General features: G+C 42.8%; 1 protein-coding gene across 3 annotated transcripts; it reads left to right on the top strand.

Moving 5' to 3' along the window:
* Positions 1-3,471: 3,471 nt before the first annotated feature.
* LOC118774688 (choline-phosphate cytidylyltransferase B-like) lies at positions 3,472-12,530 on the top strand. 3 transcript variants are annotated; one of them, XM_036524114.1, is made up of 8 exons: positions 3,472-3,834; positions 8,153-8,252; positions 9,290-9,406; positions 9,625-9,776; positions 10,641-10,719; positions 10,909-11,051; positions 11,673-11,861; positions 12,226-12,530. In XM_036524114.1, the coding sequence occupies exons 1-8, from the start codon at positions 3,757-3,759 to the stop codon at positions 12,460-12,462; spliced, it is 1,095 nt and encodes a 364-aa protein (XP_036380007.1). In that variant the 5' UTR covers positions 3,472-3,756; the 3' UTR covers positions 12,463-12,530. The 3 variants fall into 3 exon arrangements, with proteins under 3 accessions (XP_036380007.1, XP_036380004.1, XP_036380006.1); XM_036524111.1 differs by lacking the exon at positions 3,472-3,834 and adding an exon at positions 6,536-6,704; XM_036524113.1 differs by lacking the exon at positions 3,472-3,834 and adding an exon at positions 6,536-6,704 and having other exon boundaries at positions 12,229-12,530.
* The last annotated feature ends 2,938 nt before the right edge of the window (positions 12,531-15,468 follow it).

Genomic DNA, 15,468 nt, shown 5'->3' on the forward strand with positions numbered 1-15,468 from the left:
AGCAGTGAGTTCTTCATGAAGAGATTAGAATGTATTATCAGCTGAATTTTTATTTGAATGCAACATTAAGAGTTACACATTAAGATCATTATCTTATATTACAGGTGTTGTGCTGTTAAATGGACAACAAACGGCTTACATACTGATAACATGAGATGCAACATCTGTGCAACCATCTCTCTAACTGATACATGACCAAACCCCAAAAATTAATAAATGTCAATGCCAAGACATGAGAGAAAACTCACTTGCTATAAAAATGGAATGACTGAAAGCCAGCTTGGCTCACGATCATATTGTCTGATTTCACCATTTATGCCATGGCATTTGACTAAATGCCCGCGCCAAATGTTTCACATGCCTTGTTCAGTGACAGTCAATCTTGTGGCACTGTGTCCTAAATGGGACTTATAATGCAAAACTGCAAGACTGTTTTAACCCACAATTTTAGAAGATTGCATTAATTTTAATTCAGAGTTGGGCAAGCATACTTTATTTTAAAACTCTGTAAGCCTGTTCACCACAGAAATGCAAATTTATCAGATTTTAATAATTGTGAATGGAAGGAAGTTTCGAATGCCGTCAGCTCAAGATCCACTTCTCATGGCTCAGTACCACAGCACAGCAATCCCACCATTTGATTTGCCTTGATTGATACTTCGTGACAGCAGTAATGTTGGACATACAGATTTGTGCAGTTCTGCTGTCTCGCAAACAACACTGACAAAAATAAATAAAATAATAAACAGAACTTCTGTTCAGTAGAGCACGATGGCTAACACATTTTATTCCAAACATAATTCAGTGTGTCATTGGCTCCCCAGTTAAATTTCAGTGATATTACATAATCGGTCCAGCAAATTCAGCTGCAAACATGAGATTCCCAGTAGCATTCTCTGTGCTGCTTAGCTCAGCTGCCCCTCCCCCTGAGATCTCAGCTGTCTGACCACTAAACCCCCTCACTGCCTGAGCTTACACTCATAATGGGTCTGATAAAGGGACAATTTAACACATTATCACACATGTAATGGGGCCTGTCTGGACAGGTGGCATTGTTGGGATGACGTCAACCGCCCAGGGACAATAGTGTGGGCTGGGGCCTCTGTCTCATGAGGGAGAAAATCCAGCAGCAAAGTGAGACATTCTCTTGTTCCACAATTTTCCAAAAATGGGCCAAATGTCTAATATTAACATCTGGCCCTCTACCGTCTGGGATGTTGAGTGGCCAGACTGTTATGCAAAAAACCATGTAAACCTAATATACAACCAAAGCATGTGAAAAGGTAAATTTTGAAAATAAATAAATAAATAAATAAGCAAGCAAAAACCACTTTCTCTGCAAAATACCAAAGGATCTCCAAATTGGGCCATTTTACTCTTATTATGTTTTAAGTCTTTTAATCTATCAACCACTTACATGTCAAAAGGCAGTATGTATCATTATGGCATACTTTCATGCCTCAATAACAACAAATGTGGCCAGCTACACAATGAATATTATCCTCCACTGCCATCTACTGGCAGATTGAAAGTGCTAGCTGTGGACAAATCTGACAACCCCCTCAGCTGCCGTACAAATGAATGTAGGAGAAATGTCCTCTGTTCTGACACCTGAATCCATTGCACAGTGTGTGTGTGTCAGGCAAAGAAACAGATATGATTTTATTATCTTAGCGGACACCCTTAGCGGGGGCAATGTACAGTGTTTCTAGTGTATCCATATATAGAAAAAGACATTTTATTTTATTTATTAAAGTACCTTATTAAGGATGTACTTGCATTGTCTCACTTTGACTAAAAACCTGCAACCCTACAGCTACAAAACTGGCTCCCTGACCACAACAACAAATACAGCATGCCTGACATGGAGAGATTCAGATTGTCTTCATGGACCATCACCCAAAATGAGTCCAGCCTCCAAGATACTGATAACTTCATAAGTGGGGCACACTGATTTTATTCTTCTCTGTCTTCTTCTTTCTTGTTTTTCACCATGCTTGCACTTTGGCAGGTTAAATCACCTCCCACCATCCCATTACATTGCACAAGTCTTCCCTGAGGCACTCAGCAGTTATGTGCCTGCTGGACAAACTCTGAGAGTTTGTAAAGTTTGTTTCAGCCTATTCAGTTCAAAGTACAGATTTACGTGATTATTTGTGTAGGACCACACATTTCAGTAGTGGGTGACACCAACTAGCATGGGGAAATCAACTGTACCACTAAGTCAAGTGTGGTCTAAAAAAACAGGCTTATGCTATTTATATCAATGAATCAGGTCACTGACCCTAAACAAGTGACAGATGTTAAACAATAAACAATAACATCTGTTATTGTCTTAAAAGCCAGATATCTATCAGTCAGGCAATGTATGTTATATTTATGGGACAGGATGAAAATACTGCCCAGTGACCCAGAGAGTAGGCCTAATGACATGACAGTAGCCAATTATATACTAAGAAAGGCAATCATGGACCAAGTATTTATCACATGTGTGATGTATTTCTATATATTTATATTTCTGTTATTACAGCAACATACAGTGTATAACATCACATTTTGATTCTTTGTTCAGCATCAATCATCGGTTACACACCAGAGCAAGAGCACAGAAGCTATAATCATAAAGAATTATGAATGCTAAGTGATTTCATCTGACATTTTCTCTTCTTCCTCTCAAACAAACCCCTGAGCTTTGAAAAAGATTAAAAAGAGATGCCTGGCTCTCCTCACATACAGCCCGATCGTAAAAATGTGTGCAGTTCCATTTCCACTGCCATGGAACTAATCCAAATTTAAACACAGGGAAAATCGCAAAGGATTAACACAATGGCGCCGTTATCTGACGTCACACCTACTGTAACCGCTGAAATGATCACTCAGCATTGTTTTGTTTCAAAACTGAACGCTTTAAAACTGCTTAAGTATGCCTACATGTTGGCAGATTCGTAATCACTCCCTTCATCAGTGTTGCACTTCGGTCTTTGTAATATATTAGTCAGTGTTTGGTAGTAGAGCAACTATACTGACATGGATTAAAGGGGGTTCAATACGGGTTCTAGAGATGGGAGTGATTCCCTGTAATGCGCCTAATTCAAACAATTTACCCAGATGAAGCTGCTGCCATGATGGCGCCAGGGGACGCCTTTGACTATGTCTACAAAATATGTCTGTCTGAATTGGTGTTTTAGGGAAAACTCACCTTCAATCACGCCGTTTCTGGCGTCGCGTATCATCGCGTTTGACAGGCAGCTGCTTGGCAACTGGGTATACCGCGTCAAAGGGTGACCACGTGGCACTGAATACATAAACAGATGGTATTTTTACAATTGTTTAATCCTATACCGAATCACAACAGTCATGCTTCCAAATGATCCACAAAGTTATAGGCAAACATTTAAATGCACTTTACTGTTGCAGGTGCTCAGAAATTTTGGTGACAAGACCATGACCCTTATATCGGCAAAACAACGTATAAAAATTACACTCAGTAGAGTCCATGAACAAGCAAAATTTCAGTATCGTTTCTGCAATCGAGCAGACAAACGCACAGCGCGTGCCTGACCTACATGAACTGAAGTAACCTTTGATGCGCCTGCTTGGAAGAGACTAGTTAAGCTATTAACCGATTTGGCACGAACTTTACACACCCGCCTCTCTCATCACCCGGGTCGGCAGATTGTACAAACCGGCGTGCGCGCTGAAGTGCTCCCGGCGTTCCACTTGCAGACTGCCTTTCAGTCCTGCGCAGCATCAGACATGGTCGGTAGGAGACGGAACGGGTCTCGCGCGAACGGAGGCGCACAGACGAAGCCTCGGGGAAGAGCACCGCGACAGGTAAATCACTTACATGGACTGGAGACTGTGGAGCTGGTGGCCACATGTCACTCTGTGTTAACGGGATTGGAGTTTTCTCTGGTTTGCAACATTTAGTTTTGCTGATGGACGAGTCGTTTTGCTGATTTATGCAATTAAATCGTTAACTGAACGTATGACTGTCCTAGAACACAGAGAATAAAACTAGTAATACAAGAAGCACCGGGTATTCCCAACGATGTAGCTGCGTTTATCTCAACAGGTTGCGAAGTACACCATTCAGCAGATGCTAAATCACCAGCAAAGACTCACTGTGCCGTCTCCAAAATCGAGATTGAGGCATTCTTGGCAACTAAAACTTGGCGGGTCGCAGGCTATAATAGACCATATTTGCTAATCCCAAATTATGCCTGTATTAATTCAACACAATATCAAAACTTTTGGGTTACAGAAATAAAATAAATTATAAAATGCACAAATATTTTTGTCAGGTGGATCCATATATATATTCATTGGTGATGTTGTCATTCTTTACATAAAATGTTAGATATCTGTTAGATATGTTAGATATCTCTGTTAGATATCTCACTTGTGATACTCGTGCGGAGACCCCCTTTCAAGCTTTGAAGAGCTAATGTAGTGACACAAATAAATTAAAAAAATAATAACATTGAAGAAGATAAGTAAATTAAGTGACGTTGAAAGCAAATTGCAAAGACATTATAGTTGCAGGGGTAAAAAGCTGAAACCTGTTTGAACCAGTTTAGCCACTGGACCACTGAAATCTGTTGGAACTTGATTAGCTCTAAACTCAATGTTTAACCTCTGCTGATGCTGGTGTCCATGATCAGTTCTTTCATAATGATACAATTATTGCGACACAGTATTTATTTAATAAGCGTAAATATTGCTGTTGTTATTATTTATGATCAGCATTAATATCAGTAATAAGAATAGTAATGATGATGGGGAATTCAGCGCTAACAACACATTTATGTAACCGGACCTCCATCATCCAATAAGGATGGGATTCTAGGGACAGCTGATTCCAACAATACTCAGGGTTCAACTGTCAGACAGTAGACTACCTGCTTATGCAACCAACAACTGTTACACACATTGCTCCTGTTCAGTCCTGCTTTGGCACTGCTGTCCCTCAGAGGCTTGCATTTTCAAATCATGTCATATACACTGTTACTGTTCTACATGTCAGCTGAACATCAGTTGCACTTGAATATAATGTGTAGTGTAATGTTCACATGTAGGTATCACAGAAGATTTTAGAACTTAGATGTGGGACAACAGCAGTGGGGCGAGCTCAGCGGAAACAGCTGCAGTTCACATTAAATTCTGACACTGCTGACATTTTTTCCTTTCTGCCCATTGAGAGAAGTTAGAGTCGACATGTTGAATTCATACTCAAGTGTGTGCCTCCAGTACAATAGGTAAAATGAAGACATAGCCGGTTGTATTCTAGTGTGAGAGGCTCAGTGAAGTTTGGAATTACAATAGATAAATAAAAGTGTCTTTTGGCAGTTATTACCTGTGTCTCTGCAGGGAACTGCTGACCCCTTTGTAGTACTTGGAACTGACACATGCTCTATGAGGCATACCCTTGCCCTGCTCAGTTGTTTAGCCCTGCTCCAATCAGCAGCCAGCGTATTCTTCTCCTTCCATCACGGGCCAGCTCTCAAACAGCCAAGGGTTCAAAGGACACTGACAACATCAATGACAACTCACCACTTTCTAGCAGACTTCTGACCCCCTGCAAGCTGAGCAGATAACAGAGTGTACATACGCTACACCCCTTATGCTCAGGGAAACTTCCTGACAGAACACTGGTCTTATCATATACCATATTCAGAACCAAGATAGATAAGCATATAAAAATTCCAGCCGCTCCAAGTCTGTGCTTACCTGTAACTTTTTGACTTTTTGGAGAGTTTTACTCTTCCTGGAAAATGACAGTATGGGTATCTCTTGGAGACAATCCCAAATGAAGCTGATGCAACAAACTGGAATTTGGCATCTGTGCTATTTGTATGAAACAATCAATCAGTGATTTCACTGCTGGACTAACCAACAGTTTCACTTTTAGTTTGATTGTTTGTCACAGTAGTATCAGTGTTTTAGATTAATCATGTTTGTTGTTGTGTGGCGATTGTCAGAAACCTCATGTCTTTTAAAATATGTAAATTTGACTCATTGAGAGCAGGTCATATCAACATGAACCATGTTCTGCCTGTGAAACAATTGGTTTGCATGCTTTACAGAGGGTGACCTGCTATATCCTAACCTCAACTGCCCCCTCCCTCCCCAATATCACATGCAGACAGGCTAGATAATGTATTCAAATATATTTAAGGCTATTATTAATAAGTGATGTAACAGAGCCATAGAAAAATCTCCTCCCATCTCAGTATATTGATGCTCCTAAATCCTAGTGTGGTGGCGCTATACAGGTCTCAGCCAATAAGGACATCCTATGCAAAGCAGACTGAGGAATCACCAGCCGATTGGATCCTAGCCTGCCAACATTTTTTTTCTTCTTCCACTGTAGTTGTCATAGTGACTGTCTCTCATTGGTGTCCCAGGGTTTTGCTACCATTCTGATGGTTCCCCGCCCTCTTTCTCAGGAGGAGAATAGGAGAGAGGCATATAGCGGGGGGGGGGGAGGGAGGTGGCGAGGGGGCGAGAGGAGCAGGAAAGGGGGAGGGGGCAAGATGAGATGAGAAGGGAGAGGGTGGAGCCGTGGCTGGGCTGTCTGCAGCAGCTCGCGGTCCGGGTGAGGAAGCAGGTCCGTGCTGATGCTGAGTCACAGACAGGTGAACAATGAGCCTCCTGCAGGAACCATGGAGGAATTAGAGCACACCTGCCCCCTGCCCCGCACGGTGAGCTGCTGTTTCCTGTCCTTTTCTAGAGCAGAAAGAGGGAGGGAGGGTGTGGGAGGGAGAGCCAGCCTGGGTGTTATGAAAATGGCAGGTTAGTAAGTCTGCTGCCTGCCTATTTCCTGTCTTTGGACCTCCATCCTTCCTTTTTATATGATGAGAACAAAAAACTGGGGGGAGGGGACTCTTGTGAAACTGCTGTCCCCTCATCTCCTCTCTCTCTCCAACACTGTATCTCTGTGGCTGATGCTCGTTCTTGCGTTCTAAGCAGTGAGGGAGGAATCTGGCAGATGGAGTCAGAGAGACAGAGATCACACGCGGTCACTGCTCTCTAACGAGGGAAATGTAGCGACAGGGTACACGTTTGTTGTGCCTCCCTTTTCAACTCCTAACGGTTTCTTGCGATGCGTGCGACGTGCCTGCGCGTGATGTCCTGAGCGCACTCCCAGGCGGTATGCGGTTGTTTTGACCGGGCAGCTGACTCCGCCCTGCCCCACCCCAATCCATTAGCACTGACGGTCCTTCCCTTTCGTGACTCCGCTGCCCTTCAGACACGCTGCTCTTCAGACATGCTGCTCTTCTGAGCCTTCCCCAGGAATTCTAGGAAAGGTCAGCAGGACTGCTGGACTGGGATTAAAGCGAGGAATTATATGTTGTTTTTGTCTTTGTGTTCACCTATGGTCTGGTCAGCTGAAACTACCCAGTGGTGCATTTTGACATGGAGAGGACCTGTCAGTGAAGTTCCTGAAAGTGCAGGGTCAACTCTGTCTATGTCGCCTCATCCGTGTGATGATAACAGCGTCAACGAACTGGCCACAGCATTCTGCCATCTCTTTTTTATGTTCGGCCCTTTATTTGTTGTTTTGATTCAGTGATCTGCACACATGCCTGAACAGCAGATCAATATCTACCCCAAGAACACCAGCCAGACTTCCTCTTGTGCGATCAATACTTCTGATAAGTAATGGATATTAGCTTTCTGGAAAGTGAAAGGCAAGTTAATGAATTTGGAAGAGGTTACTGAGGGAACTTATATCTTATGCACACTTGGAAAACCCATCATAACCATGTCATGCTTTACCAGTACACCTCAGGTTTTCGTATTTTAACTGTAAAGTGTATTCTTTACTGTAATAGTGCTATACCCTCCTGTCTCTCTTCCCATTGAATGGTTTTGAACATGGACCACCAACATTTTCATACTGGGATTTCTGATCTTTCTGACCTCTTGGTGTAATAATGCCTATATAATTCTTGTACACTTGTAAATATGTATATGTAGTATACTTGTGAAGCATCACACACCTGCTCTTAATGATTATCAGTGTGTCCCTCTAACTGTGCCTTTCTGTCATTACCCATGTGTCTTTCTCTGGGAGAGCTGTGCGTTTTGGTGTCTTCAAACAAAGACCATGTTTCCTGCTCCAGTTCTGATTGTATGTCTTTCTCAGACTCTAAGGGAGCCAGCCATTTTTGCGGGAGAGAAGAGCTGTGAATGTCGCGCGCCTCATGAGAAGCTGACCATTACACAGGCCCGTCGTGGCACACCAGGTGAGTCTCCCTCCTCTTCCTCCTCCCTCAGGTTGCAGGTGGTTATTGGTTCTCTGAGGAAAAAAACATGAGCTCACTTGGGAAGGTCAGTGTCTGAGTCCATCATGGGTAGAGAGAGAGGTGGGAATAGGGGGAGAGGGGGAGAGGGAGGGACCCCCTATGCAACACTAGCATTGCAAGAGTCAAAACTAAAAGCTTGAAGAATTAACTGCTTAAATGAAACCCAATACATCAAATATTGACACAAAAATGAATCGAAACAATAAAGTATTATGCTATCAGATCCCGAACAGGCATGACACCCTGGCAAAATATCTTAGTAGAGCAAAAGATCCTAGAAAAACACAAATCTTAATGAAGCACAGACTCGGAGCCTCACCATTGAAACAGGCCACAATGAATATAGGAGCCACGAGCAAGGAGAGGTTGAAACAGAAGTACATTTCCTGTTGCCTGTTTCCAAATATTCAGAGATAAGAGACAATCACTTCCCCAAATTCACATGACAGGTGATACAACTTCTACTGCTGCTAGTTCACAAAGACACTGCAGATCGTGTTTGGAGAGGATGCTGAGACAGCAGAGCTGCCTGCACAATATGTAAATCCTTGTCACGAAATGAGGGGCTGTGTGTAGATGCCTTTAAAAGCAAACATCTATACTTGTACTGCTTATTGTTAGCATACTGAGAGAGCAAAATGTTATGCTGTTTTTAACATTTGTTCCTATTTTACTTTTTTAATTGTCTGTCTTTTTAAGTTAATTTATTTAAAAAATGTTATGACTACATATTATTGAATATATTTAGTTACTATATATGTTTAAATACTATATTTTTTGCTCCTCCTTATTTACACTATTCTGTTGTGCCTTAAAAAAGACAGGAGAGGAAAAGGAGGGAGAGTTGGTCATTTATGTTGATTCTCTACAGGGAGAGAAAAGAGAGAAAAACAGAGTGTAGTGTGTAGAACAGAGAGATAGAGTAAAACAGTAACAGATCCTTCACATGAGGCTTACTTTGGGCTCTTTTTCTGCAGTGGACCGGCCGGTTCGAGTCTACGCTGACGGGATCTTTGACCTCTTCCACTCGGGTCATGCTCGTGCTCTGATGCAGGCCAAGAACCTGTTTCCAAACACGTACCTGATCGTAGGAGGTAGGACTCTGACAACATGACACGTTCTCTTTCTTTTACTTTCTCTCCCCCCCCCCCCCCCTCTCTCTCTCTCTCAAACGTGTCTCAGTAACTCTTAGCTCTTGAGAACATGTGGTAATCTTGTTGCCCTGGGTCTGTGTCTGTGCCCCTGTGTGTGTCTCTCCGTATGTCCGTGTGCCCCCGTGCTGTCCCGTGCGCTCGTGTGTGACGTGCGTCAGTGTGCAGCGACGATCTCACGCACAGGTACAAGGGCTTCACCGTGATGACGGAGGACGAGCGGTACGAGGCACTACGGCACTGCCGCTACGTGGACGAGGTTGTGCGCGACGCTCCCTGGACCCTCAGCCCTGAATTCCTGGAGAAACATAAGGTCAGCACCGCTATCCCCGTGTCACGCTGAGCGCCGGAAGCTGGGGTCACTGAGTCCACGGCATCGTTTGAAATATCTCCATTGTGATTGTAGGTTTGGGAGCATGTGTATCCCTGACAAACATGTCTTTTAGGGCAGTACACTTCAGTATACAGTACTAGTCAAGGTTTGGACACACCTGATTAAGATAATGGGAAACATGCATTGAAAGGCAATTTGATCTAAAGACTTGTGCTTACATGGTTGAAATTTGTTTCTTAGATAAATATAAAAAGTGAAGCTGATGCACATGTATGAATTTCTATCCAAAAAATATAACAGTTTTGATTTGTTTAACACTTTTTGGTCACTGTATAATTCCAATTGTAATTTCATAGTTTTGATGTCTTGCCATTATTTTAATATGTGGCAAATTGTAAAAATAAAGAAAAACCTTTCTATGAGTAGGTGTGTCCAAACTTATAAGTGGTAGAGCAGGGATGTTTTTGAATGGGATTAATAGATTTGCCAGCAAATGTGAAAGAGGCTGTTCAGTTTATGCTCGAGCTAATGGGTTCTCACGGGGTTGTCAGTATATTGATTGATTTGATAAAGTGATGAGGAGTATGGACTGACAGCAAATCTCCCCTTGCTAAATCTCCACTGCAAACTTCATTTTGCAAGTGAAATTAACTTCTGAAATGAAAAGATGAGCCTCGGTACCTCTATGGGCCAGTCCTCAGGCTCTGAGCAGGATTTAGACAGTAAGGCACAGAATTACATCATATAACCAAAGTGATTCAGCAACAGGTTGATCCCTAAATCATTAACTGCAGTGGGATCTATGCACTCTCTGTTATTGACAAAGTTGTGTCCATCTCTCAGATTGACTTTGTTGCGCATGACGATATCCCATACTCCTCGGCTGGATCAGAGGATGTTTATAAACACATCAAGGAAGCAGGTGAGAAGAATAATTGCACATCTCTCCATAAACTCACACCCATGAAGGAGTCACCAGTTCATCAGGAAGGGACATGAGCTTGGAGAGCCAAAGTGTATTGAATACAGGCATTTATTAGACCCTTGCTGTCGTATGTCAGATTGTTGTTTGTGTGTATTTTCAGCTATATGTGTGTGTGTTGTGTTTCAGGAATGTTTGTGCCCACTCAGCGGACAGACGGCATTTCCACCTCTGACATCATCACTCGAATCGTACGAGACTATGATGTCTACGCGCGGCGCAACCTACAGAGGGGCTACACTGCCAGGGAGCTCAACGTCAGCTTCATCAACGTAAGAACAACGTCTAATCAGCGTTGTAACCACTCCACCTATGTTGCTGAGCAGAGCCTTTACAATGTTGACATACTGTATGCTGAAGCAAAATAAAAACAAGAAGGGATAACAAGTGCAGTGATCTGTGTTCATCTGCAAACACCTTTCAAAGAAGATCCCAGAAGGAGAGAGAAGGTGAGGGACAGAGAGAAAGAATGACAAAAGAGACTAAAAGCAGACCGAATATAGGTCAGAGTCTCATCTATAATGTAAAGACAGCATCCTACCTTAACGGGAAACATTTACGAAAGGAGTCCCCTGATAATAGTCCATTAAGACAGATCCTTAATTTGAAGAACAGTTCCTAGCTAAAACCTGTATATCAGAGAAGTCAGTATTTACTGTACGATATTAAAATTTGCTTTCTGCAAGCTTTTCTCTTGGGACTGCAACATTTTAACTTGCTTTTGGTGCATGTGTGTACATCTGCTTGACAAATGGAGGGATCATATTTATATGTAATACTCAAAGAGACTCAAACATTATTACTTGCATTGTATGCTGGAGAACTGAACCAGTGGTGATTTTGTCTCCCAGGCTGTAACGTCTCTAACTATCCATCTCTTTTTGCACGGACAGGAAAAGAAGTACAGGCTGCAGAACCAAGTGGACAGGATGAAGGAGAAGGTGAAGACAGTGGAAGAGCGCTCCAAGCACTTTGTGTATAAAGTAGAAGAGAAAAGCCATGATCTCATCCTAAAGTGGGAAGAGAAATCCCGCGAGTTCATTGGGAACTTCCTGGAGCTGTTTGGGCCAGACGGAGCCTGGGTAAGGCTCTCGCCCATCCCCCAGATCCCAGCAGCCATGTACACAGAGAGGGAGGGACGATTCGTAAAACACAGAGCTTGCTGACAAGGTTCAGCCTGCAATATATGAATATGCCCTCTAATTAAAAACTAACAAAAATGATAACAAAGCACTTGGCAGTCAACGAAATGAACAAAAACATATCGTGTAACAATTGAAAGGACATAATATTTGCTAAATGTTTTTTTTTTTCCCTCAAGATTAATGACCAGGCATCATGACAGTTGATGATAATCCATCCAAAAGTGTCGTTTTGCCATTAAAAATGTTTTCAGCAGTTCACACCTAACCTCTCTCTCTTCCTCCCTCCTTCCCTTGCCTCTAGAAGCAGATGTTTCAGGAGCGAAGCGGGAGGATGCTGCAGGCCTTGTCGCCCTACCAGTCGCCCCATCAGTCGCCCCGCGGGACACCCAGCAGCAGCCCCACACGGGAACGCTCCCCGTCCCGCTCCCCGTCACCTACCCGCCGCTGGCCCTTCAGCAAGCCCTCTCCGCCCTCCTCTCCCAAGGGTGCCTCAGCCTCTATCAGCAGCATGAGTGAGGGGGATGAGGATGAGAAGTAGGGCCACACACCACACAAACAATATACGCACACATACAAAAACACACAAACATACAGACACAAAGACACACACAGACACGCACACACATGCGCATGCTCGTACACATGCACAGAGCTTTGCCTGGTCCCTCTTCTCCTCCCCCTGTACATGTAAATGAACAAACTCATACACTCTCTAAGGACTGACAGACACACAGGAGAGACACGCAGGAGAAACGCACACAAATACACTCCCTCTCAAACAGGCTGCTTCATAAACACTCACACTAGACAGACCGGCAGACACATTGACACAGACATATACACCTCCGAAGACCTGACCTTCTCTCCCCATACTGACACATTGACTGTGACTGGATCTTGCAAGTGTTCTCCTGGAACCCCCTGTGTGCCCCTGGGAACTATGGGTACAGGAAATGGAAAACCATGGGTAAAGTAGTATATGGGGGGGGGGCCCTCCATTCCTTCTACTAAAGAAAAGTCTGAAAAAACAGAAAAGAGAAGTAGATGGCATTTATTCCAGGTATATAATTGACTGATATTCTCTCTGGCTGGATGATTGCTGGGAGATGAGGGTATGAGGGAGTGATGGGGTAACATGATGACAGCTTTCTTCCAGTTTGGGCCGTAAAGCTAGGTTACATGGAATACATTCTGATCCATCTTAAAAGATGAGCCATGTTATTAGTCAGGAACCCATATAAAGCTGCATCAGTCAAATTGTCATGCAAACCTTACTCTAGAGGCCAAAGGATCTTAAAAATGAAATAATTGCCAATATAAAACTAAATTACTGAATTTATAGCATCATCAGTGAGTCATGTTAAGAGGCAGCATGCCGGTCTAAAGATAGGAGCTTATTTATAGGAAACTGGTAGAAAACAGGATGTCTAAATCCTGTTTAGAGACAGCAATGGAAAGAGATACCTCTTTCCATTGATGTGAGCAGTATCTACCTGCGATAGCTTTGATTGGAAGGTAACTGTAAGCATAAAGACACTTCATTCATTTGGGGCCTTAAGTAAACCCTTACCCATGATTCTAGCCCTCAGAGCTCATGGTAACCACATGACCAAAAAAGCCCATATTAATAACCAGGAAGGAGCAGAGGACATGTGGTACTTGAGAGGTCACTCTCTTTAATTGCTCAGGATTGACAGGATTAATCACAAAAAGGACTGTTCGTGTGTTGAATGTCTTCACTTTTATTTGTAATTGAACCTTTTTAAATGGTCTTTCAGTTTAAAAAAAGTGTATGTATGTAAAGGTATCATTTCTTTAAAAAAATAAAGTATGGTACTTTGTGTTTCCATATGTTTTAAACCAGCACCATCTATATTGTACTGTTTTGCCAAAGCTGTGGAGAGACCTGTGCCCCTTTGAAGGGTATTTTGGGTAGGCAGATCTGCCTGAAACTGATCAGAGGGAGTAAAGCCACCATGTCATCGTAGGCTTTCAAACTCTATCATTACTGTCACCAACAGAATGACAGAAAACCCAAAAGCTTCAATGCACCCGTTGTAGATTCTCTTCACTTCTGTGAGAATTCCTCTCTGATAAAAATAAACATTATTAACTCCTGACTTACTCATTTCAATAGAAAATCTATACATTAGAGAATTGTCATCCAAAAGTCAGTCTACTTTAAGTCCCCTCCTGATAGACAAAATCTCCTCACGGGGGGCAGGTCCCCTTTACACGCCTGGCACAGGAACACTCTTTACAAGTCTATGTTATTTTTCCGCACAGAAACGTTTTTAGTTGGTGTTTGCAATTTCCCATGGGCAGGGGTGAGGACGCTTTGTTACGCATCTGTTGTGTCTCATAGCAATCTCTGCTCCTGCACAACTGGCAGTCTTCACAAAATCAAAATCTTGTTCTTGAAAGAGCATCTTGATTCATGATTTATTTAATACTTACAATGAAATGGCATAATATGTCAATTAAAAAATGTACAACCACACCGACTGTGGCAACGTTTTCATTGCACACTACAAGCAGTCACGGCAACTGGTGGACACAGAATGGGGGAATTACCAACTCTCAGCGCTTCTCAGCTTCTCTTTGGCGAATCATCGTTTCCCTGGCACTGCAAATCAGGCGCTCGTGGTGATGTAAGTCTGTGGAGAGAAGGTTGCAGGAATACACACTGCACACCGTGGAGACTGTGCAGAAAGATGTCTTTATTAAATCTGATACACGAGGAGTCTGTTGGAACTGAACAGGAGGAGCTTAGACAAGCCTGCTGTGTCTGTTTAGCAGGTCAACTGTTCCTCTCATAGCAGGCCATGCATGACAATGTGTTCTGTGGTACAGGCAAATAGTATCTGGCGTGAAAGATCAATAAGTGTGAGCTACACTGGGCATACACTGAAACACAAGGCTCCCCTCAGCATCTGAGAACAGAAAGCTGAGGAGGCCATGTTTCCGCATGTGCTTTTGGCAGATGCTAAAGACACCCACAAACCACTTTCCCTCCTTCCCCATCACAATATCAGGGCAAGGCAGACTGTCAGTATACAGGGGGTCCCATGACTCCAGTCTCACTGGGAATGTATCTCACAATTTTGTTGCAAAGAGAATAATATGCAATGGCTTATAAGGAAGGGAGTCACAATCCAGAGGAAAATTTGGGTATTGTTCCTTTAAGTCTTTTCAATGACTGTCTATGTTGTATTTAAGGCTTTAAAGAAAATCTAAGTGCTATTTGTGCGCATATCACCTTAGAGACTTTGGCATGTGAGAATGTAAGTTTGAACACAATATGAATGTGTGTGAATGACAAAATGGACATTGTTTGGTAGAGACAAGATGTATGGGACACCCTGTATGCTGTATCTGTAGACAGGTATATCAGAACTGTACAGTGTATGAAAAAGATACTAAACGTATCCACTAAGAGAAGCCATCCAGTTTACATATTGTACATTGCTGACTACAGAGACAATAACCCACATTCACTTCAAATGCCATGAAAGCAAAACAGTAAGGTTTGTGTCCACCCTTT

Source organism: Megalops cyprinoides, chromosome 3 (assembly GCF_013368585.1).
Source record: "Megalops cyprinoides isolate fMegCyp1 chromosome 3, fMegCyp1.pri, whole genome shotgun sequence".
In the NCBI taxonomy this organism is placed as follows: domain Eukaryota; kingdom Metazoa; phylum Chordata; class Actinopteri; order Elopiformes; family Megalopidae; genus Megalops; species Megalops cyprinoides.

Coding starts and splice junctions, on each gene's coding strand:
- LOC118774688 (XM_036524111.1), top strand. CDS start 6,621: ATGCTGAGTCACAGACAGGTGAACAATGAGCCTCCTGCAGGAACCATG. Junction 6,705..8,152: donor CCTGCCCCCTGCCCCGCACG/GTGAGCTGCTGT, acceptor TGTCTTTCTCAG/ACTCTAAGGGAGCCAGCCAT. Junction 10,720..10,908: donor TAAACACATCAAGGAAGCAG/GTGAGAAGAATA, acceptor GTTGTGTTTCAG/GAATGTTTGTGCCCACTCAG.